General features: G+C 40.5%; 1 protein-coding gene across 2 annotated transcripts in view; it reads left to right on the top strand.

Moving 5' to 3' along the window:
- LOC103616562 (mitogen-activated protein kinase kinase kinase MLT) overlaps window positions 1-7949 on the top strand; it is an 85661-nt gene that overhangs the window by 36130 nt on the left and 41582 nt on the right. For both annotated transcript variants that reach the window (XM_017735609.1, XM_008634753.2), the window contains exons 8-9: window positions 2360-2434; window positions 7685-7791. In XM_017735609.1, coding sequence (XP_017591098.1) covers window positions 2360-2434; window positions 7685-7791 — 182 coding nt within the window. The remainder of the gene's footprint in view (window positions 1-2359; window positions 2435-7684; window positions 7792-7949) is intronic.

Genomic DNA, 7949 nt, shown 5'->3' with positions numbered 1-7949 from the left:
AGTTTAAGAAAAGCCTCATGCATCTTTTTGAAGGAGGAACCATAAAACCTTCCATCAATAGTATTTGTTTCTTGTGCCTACCATGTGCAGTTTTACGTGAAGGGTACAGAGTGGCACTGGGAATGTTTTAAAGAGATGTAGTGACATGCTAAAAGATGTCAGAGAGTACAGCACATTTCTCTACAGTTTTCCAGAGCCAGGGATTGTGTAAAATACAGTATCAGCAAAATGTGGACATGACTATTTTACTCATGGCTGAAGACACCCAAGGGGTGGCATTCTCAGAGCCAGCTCTTTGCCTGTCAGGTACCACTAGCCTGCTGCTACCATTTTCCTTAGAGGGCTGTGAGGGAGCTTAGAGGGCATTGCATAGTTTTTATTTTTTCTGGCCGTGACTTGGATAACATGTCCAGCATAAGCCTTGTAAAAGTCAGTTGTGCTACTTTTCTTCTTAGTTTTCTGTGTCCCATAACAAGTGTAAGGGTCAGGTTCTGCTCTCAGTTCAATCTGTTGATATCAGTGGGATTGCGTGGTTCCAGTCCACAACAGGACTGAATCACTGTTGAGCCAGTCCTCCATTTTTTGGACTGCAAGTCTTTTAAAATCGGTGTGGGATCGAGGCCAAAGCGTAATTGCATAAGGTGAAAAATCCCCTTTGCAAAGCCTGAGGCCAGCAAATGGAGTAGATTCTAATGTTTCTGTATGGTTCTCCTTTGACACTCTGCATCATTTCACAGTGTTACTTTTATTGTGGTAGAGATTTTTTTTTTAAGCCAAAAAAGCAAAGCATGAGAGTTCAGGTTATGCTAGATATGATCTCATAATAAATTGCCACTGAGAAATATATTCTTTATTATAATATGACATTTGGAACCTGCTACCTCTATATTACATATTATATAGGTAACCTTCTGCACGAGTGAGACAAGTGGTGATTGCAACTGATTCTCCACCTCCTGGAACAGTGAGGGTTACAGCCAGTGTATTTTTAGGCCAATGACTCAATTAGAGATCAAGCACCAGTACAACTTATTTATGCATTTTACAAATTTCTGTGTATTTCTTCCACAGAAACCCTTGCACATTAATTTATGACATTAATAATCAGACTTCTGCAGTGCCTCGCCTCTGTATCTCATATTTCCAGTTTTTATGGTGTTCAAATGCTTGTGGAGCAGAATTGTTAAACTCTTACTTTTGGCTGCCGTGTCTTGTAAGGCTTTGCAGGTCATGCTGCAGTAATGTAATGGTACAGAGTGGCATAACTTGCTCTGCTTTGCTTCTGAAATGGCAATAGTAGGGCAGTTGAAAGGGTCTTCCTGGCAGGTTAGTCTGAACAGGACTGTAATACCTGGTTCTCACCTCTTAGAGGACAGGAACCCTTTTTCCAGCTTGATCTCTCTTACATTTGGACTCATTTTCACTGAGAAACTGGTTTTTTTATCTAACTTTAACAAATTTATTTATATAATATGAAACATCTGAAGTCAGTTAACTATATTAGGGAGAGCAGAGGGATCTCCTTCAGTGTGTAGTGTTGGAAGCATGTGCAGTCAACTGGAGAGGCTTCAGTATCTGTGTATATGAGAAAGGATTTCCTTTTAGGCTTTCCAGTCTGGAGGCAGGCTGTTAATGTAAAAATCTTCTAAGGCTGGCTGAGTGAATTCTTTCATGGTTTAAAACTCTCAGCAAATGAAACCAAACTAGCTTCAAACTAATTCTCTGTAGTGAGTGGTCCTGGCTATAACCAGCAACTCCTTGTCTTCAGTCATTAGGAAATATTTATGAGTTCACTGTGCTCTGTGAGTGCTTTCTGAGATCTGCATGTCCTCATTAATCCTTCTGACCACAGGCTCCTGAAACATCTCGTTTCATGTAGAGCCTCACTTAACTCTTTTTAACTCACTTAATGTAATCTATATTTCAGCTATTTGTGTGTCAAAAGTGATTATAGTATTGTACAGCTAGATCATTTACGTGGGAGAAAGGAATTAAGGCAGGCTGTACATTATGCCTATCTGACAAGCATCTTAAAATACTATGCAGTAACCTCCACAAACTACTATGTTATAGTATTAAAAGCTGTTTCTCTTGGTTTTGCTTCTTCTCTCAGCTTTAAGGAACTCCATTTGTGCATTTGATACATTACTTTCTTATAGGTCTATTAAAAATTATTTGTGCTTCCTGCTAGTGGTAGTAATTTTGATTTTTCTTTCTCATATGTCTCCACATTTTTTATATTGCGTTTAAAAGAGGAAGTGTGCTTCAATTCTTTGAAGTCTATTGCTCTTATTGGAAACTGTTAGTAGCAGCCTGAAGGGAAATGCTTCCAGTAACTGGTACATTCTCTTTCCATTAGAGATTAACCATTCCAAGCAGTTGTCCCAGAAGTTTTGCAGAACTGATGCACCAATGTTGGGATGCTGATTCAAAGGTAATTAAATGTGTGTTTGATTTCTACACCACCACTCCAGCCTTGCTTTGCAAAATGCATTAGCATTTCGTCGGGGGACAAGTCTGAGCTGACACCATTGACACATTTCTTCACAAAGATACCCAGGACTGTCTTTTTTTTAAGTGGATTTATATATTTATACCTAAATGTGTGTCTCTCCCTTATAGTCAAGAGTTACTATGCTGCTAACTTTCCTGACTAGTAAAGACAATGGCAGGAAATATGGTATGATGGCCAAAATGTAGCCATTTTGGAGCAAGTGGAAAAATTGCAGATTTTGTATTTTCTTTCAAAGGTTAATATTTAATCCCTCTTGGATGTATGTGAGCATCACATTATGAAATACATATTTCAAGGTCCGGTTCTGTGCCCTACTTGTGTTGAAAACACAAGTATAAGTAAAGAATAAGTGAATCCGTAAGACATGGGTAGGAACAGCAGCAACACACTCTAAATTAACATTAAACCTTTCCTAATCTCTTCCCTTAGGACTTGAATGGTGAGCTTTATAATGACTTTACTGTAATAATATAATAATAGCAGTACCGTTTAACCATGAAAACAGAATAAAAAGTTAAAAGAGCTGCACCATTGTCCCTATTAATCTGCTGCTACAAAGAAGGGATTAAGTAAGTATTTAGAGAGTAAAAGCTTTTGTAGATTATCAGAGTTACCTTGTTTAAATGGACTCTGCGACCATCGTGTTGTACATAAAACTGTCTGGAAGGAGCCTGTGGGCATACTAGCTTTAGTACCAAGGATTAACATCCATTTCCTTTGCCTATGAAAATATTTAAGACATTGAAGAATAGTTAAGCAAAGGAAATTGTGCTCTTCTACTCAAGTCAAGGCACCAGGAAGAACTTTGTTTCTTTAAACTCAGGAGAAAGTAGGCTACTACTTCAGAGAGACAAAGATTAATTCCAAGACAAAGTAGAGCATATAGGTGCTCTAAACTAGAATTTATCGCCAGACAGTAGCCATAGAGGAATAACAGGAGAAAGAAAATATCTATTCTTGGTCTCTCTTTTTAAAGCAAGGAGTTGCTTTCCTACAGAATGGATCTGGAAGACTGAGATCCATCAACATGTGATTTCCATGTGAACAGACATAAAATTGCCATTCCCTTAATAGCTCCTTGTATTCTCCCCACAGAAGGGAGGGGAGAAACATGCTTAGAGTTTTTGAATCTACAAGTAGGCTGCTTAAGTTCTAGGTCAGTAATTACTGAAGAGGACTTTCAGAGCCAACTACTTATCTTTACTAACTGCTCCCAAATGTCAGCATCACTACCAAAGGCCTCAGAATAAGAATTATTGGAGCTTCTTTTCTGTAATTGTAGCACATACTAGATCAGCTCACTGCCTTGTTCAAGCCACATCCATAAGTGTCCAAAAGACTGTTGCTGTTTTTCAAGGAGAGGGAGGGATTTGCATGTTGTAAAAGAATGATGCTTAACCATCCGGCTGAGCAGAGTAATTTATCTGGGTGTGGGCTGGTTCCTGGGGACCTTGTTCCCAGAGGTGTCTCTGATGCATGCAAAGTGTGAATCTCACGTGAGATGGGGTTTTTCTGACAGTCTGCTCTTCACTAGTTTTTTTCATGCAGCTCTTCCTCTGTTAGGCAATTACAACTTTGTTCACATGACTGAAATGGAGTTATTTGTGGTCACAATTTGGGTATGTGACTGACCTATTCAGTCACGTGTTGGGAAAGGATCACTACTTACAGTTCTCAAAATGCTTTGATAAAGGGCTGTGTGGCCTGCATGAGCCAAAAGATGGAGCACGCTCCTCTGAAATACTGCTCTGTGTAACGTTCCCTTTTTGCCGGGATTAGCTTTAGAAAATCAGATCGTTGATGCATGAACAAGTTACTGAAGGTCAAGCAGGGGTGAGCTTGAGTATGTCAGCTGCTCAAAAGCAGTTGCTAAGGTGCATACTTTTAGCCCACAGAAAGCATGAGGTAACTTTTGGTGGCTTACCCCTGAGAAATGAGGGATATGCATTTATGGTGGGGCTAAGGAATACACTTGGAGAGCTGCTGCAGAGCAGCTGGAGTGTCAGACACTGCTCACACCATAATTTCTTCATGGGAACAGACAGAGTTATTAATGCTGCTTTGAATTCTTAAGAATTTCTTCACACATGGGGAAAAATATTTGTAGTGCATTGCTCCACGAGATACTTGGGATGATAGTATTTATGCAGTTTAAACTGCTAGTTGAAACAAACAGTTCACACCTTAAAATTTCTACCAAACAAGTTGCTTTTGCTTGGGTATTAGGTAATTGTAGAAACAAGGTTGCTCATGACTGATGTCTTTGTTTACTGGGGTTTCGAGACATGGGTGAACAATTCTTTCTCATTTCATCTGTTCCTTCAGTTTCTCCCCACATCAAAGATGTTTATAAATTATGGAGTATTTTAATGGAAATCAGAAATCTGGGAACAGAGAAGGAGCAAAAAATGAAAGCCATATGGATTAAATATCCTGGTTTTATGCAGACCTATTCAGTAAGAAATACTGAGTGGAAGGAAACAATGAAAATATTAGCCAGAATTATTTCTAGAGGGGCATATATTTTAAAGATTTCAGTATGAGACATCACAGATATAAAGGGAAACAGTTTTCAAAGGCGACTCATGCCTTGATATTTTAAGAATCCCTTATAATGGCTTTCTAGAAAGTGCTAAGCAGTTATCCACTGAAAAGAAGACTTTTTTGTTTTTTTAAGTTTCTCAGCTCAGGCTCCCAGTTTCACAAATCACTTCTTGCCAGTTTTAACCAAGGTACCATTCTGCACTTAGAGTGCATTTATTAAATCTGAAATTATCCTTTCCTAGGGGCAAAAGACCAACAAAACCCACATGACAGTGTAGGCTTGTGCCTTCCTGTCAGGTTTTTCTCCATGCAAAGCTGTTACCTGTAAATCTGGCAGCTGCAAAGCTGGCAGGGTTGCTGCTGGCTGTTCACAGAATTTGCACAGCCAGAGATGTACAGTACTTTGACAGTACTGTGTGACTCTGCATTTATTCCAGCTCCAGTTGCACAACTCAGCAGCTCCTTTGCCTGTACTGTAGGACCCACCAAGTGAGTGTTGCTGCTTCTCCCAAATCAGTTGGTTGATCCTTTTGCCCACCCTTAGTAAAAGCCCTGTTCTCTGTCATTGTCTCCACTCCGGTTACTCCAGACAAGCCTGACAGTAGAATTGACTGTGCTCACTTAGTGGCAGCCCTGCCCTGTACTTCCCAGTACACACCTGAGAAAAAAGGAGCAAGCAAAACTCATAGAAGTGTTTTGTAAATTATCCTGAATAATCCATAAAATATTGTAGATAATGCAGCATGGGAATGTTTGCCCTTGGTGTCTTCCTGAAAATAGAATTTGTTTAGTACAGGCACATTATGGTACCTGCTAGTCTGTTGGACAGTGTGTAGCAGTTCCAGTACCCTTCTAAATTGGAGGGAGCCACTGTCTCCTGTCTGGCAGCTTCCTCACTATTTGGGAAGCCCTTGAATCTCTTCAACAGTTCACATCTGCTGGTGTGGTTACAAGAGATCCAGTAGTAGCAACAAAAAGGGTGTGAAGGCCATTGAAAGGTTCTTCTGCCCCAAAACTGCAGTGGAGTTGGTGGTGGTGTCACGGATGGATTTTGTGCGCTGAGCCCCCAGCGCAGCCAACTCCTGACCAGGGAGGTTTGGGCTCTTCCAGAGTGTGTTCAGAGGATCTGCTCAGCTGTCGCAGGTCCAGCAGCATCATGCACCTGGAGGGAAGGACGGCCGCCTCCCCAGCCCCCTGTAAAGGCAGGGTGACCCTGCTGGGTTTCCATCCAAGGGGCTGTGTCACCAATGCAAGCAATGTGCCGCTGAACAGGTACCTGTTGCCGTGAAGCTCAGCATGCCCAGTTTGCCGCTCCCTGCGTGCTGGGCTGGGGACCAAATTGTGTAAGCACATGGGTGGCTGGGGCAAGCATGTCTGTTGCAAAGAAAATCTGTGTAGCTCACTGAACTGCCCATTGCCCAAAATCATGGAGATGGACCAAAAAATGACAGACAAAACCTCCAGTTACAGCCGAATAGTGCAGCATTACAGTATAAGAGAGCTTGTCTCTTTTTTTGTTATGCATTTGACACTTTTTCATGCTGTTTGACATTTAAAATAAAGAAATTGTCTTTCTTTTATAATGTGGAAATCACTTGGATCTTCCTGAGAGAGACACCTCAGCATTGTTCCTAATTGTTTTTGTGCTCCCAAATTAAAATGCACGTTTTAATTGCGGCATCTGTAATTTTAGCAGAAATGGTATAATTAAAGGCACGATAGAGAGAGAATGTGCATCATCCCCTTATTATGTATCTACATTTTGTTTCAACCTTTTGTCTCAACCTTGTCTGGGGTCTGTCAAACAGACTAACAGAGTCAGCGCTCTTTCAAGAAACACGTTTAACTGTGGCTTTTTCAGTTTTCAGTTATTATCCTATTTCATAGCTTCCCCTTGGGACTAAGGGAAAAGTGAAAAAACCAGGGAAGTTTTAACTGCTCTTTCTGACTTGTGAGCACAGTGGGTGCTGGATGGAGAGCCCTGGAACAGAAAGTTCAGTAAATGAGCCCAGGACAGAAGAGCACAGGGTCCACTAATGTGAGCTTAGCTGCCAGATGAGACATCCTTCGCTAGCCTCAATCTTCACTTCTTCCCTGGCTGCTCCTGAGGTAGCTAAATGAGAGTTTTTCTGAAAAGTATCTCCTCTGCAAGAGGGGAACTGCAGCCAGAAACCTGTTTTTGATGGGCAGCTAAATGGCTTGTTCACACACCAAAGAGTTTATGTTAATACCTGTAAAAGGCCATCTGTATAATTACCAGTTGCTAGTGGGCCAGCCTTCTCTATTTGGAAGCATTTTCCTTCTTAGCTTGAGAAAAGTTATTCTTTCAAATTAAGAATCTAGATGATTATTGATGCTTCTAATGTTTAATGCTGTTAAGACATGGGAGACTAAGCTAAGGCTTGAGTCCTACTAGCCTATGTGACTCTTCCCGAACTTTTCTTTAATGGAAGAACAAAAAGAAACCATTTACAGACTTACAATCCTCTTGTAGGATGCTGTGGTCAGAAAGAAGTGTGGCAATTTCTGTAAATTGTGAGGTTTCAGGTGAAAAATTCCTGCAGATAGTTTTAGTAGTTTTATATGAATGCAAATGCTCTGTTTTGGTTTTCTTTTTTTCTTCAGAAAAGACCGTCTTTCAAGCAGATTATTTCAATCCTGGAATCTATGTCAAATGACAGCAACCTTCCAGACCAGTGTAACTCATTCCTGCATAACAAGGCAGAGTGGAGGTAAGTTTTCTTCCTCCCAAGATGAAATGATGTGGTTTTACATTGAAATGGTGTGAGTGTTTTTTTTCAGAAAGACATCAGACTCCGATGATGTACTGGTAGAAAATATGTGTGCTTGAAGTATTTTTAGAACGTAACTTACCTTGCTGTTTTTCAGG

This window comes from Corvus brachyrhynchos, unplaced genomic scaffold, assembly GCF_000691975.1.
Source record: "Corvus brachyrhynchos isolate BGI_N302 unplaced genomic scaffold, ASM69197v1 scaffold255, whole genome shotgun sequence".
In the NCBI taxonomy this organism is placed as follows: domain Eukaryota; kingdom Metazoa; phylum Chordata; class Aves; order Passeriformes; family Corvidae; genus Corvus; species Corvus brachyrhynchos.
This window is presented reverse-complemented; position numbering and strand designations above follow the sequence as displayed.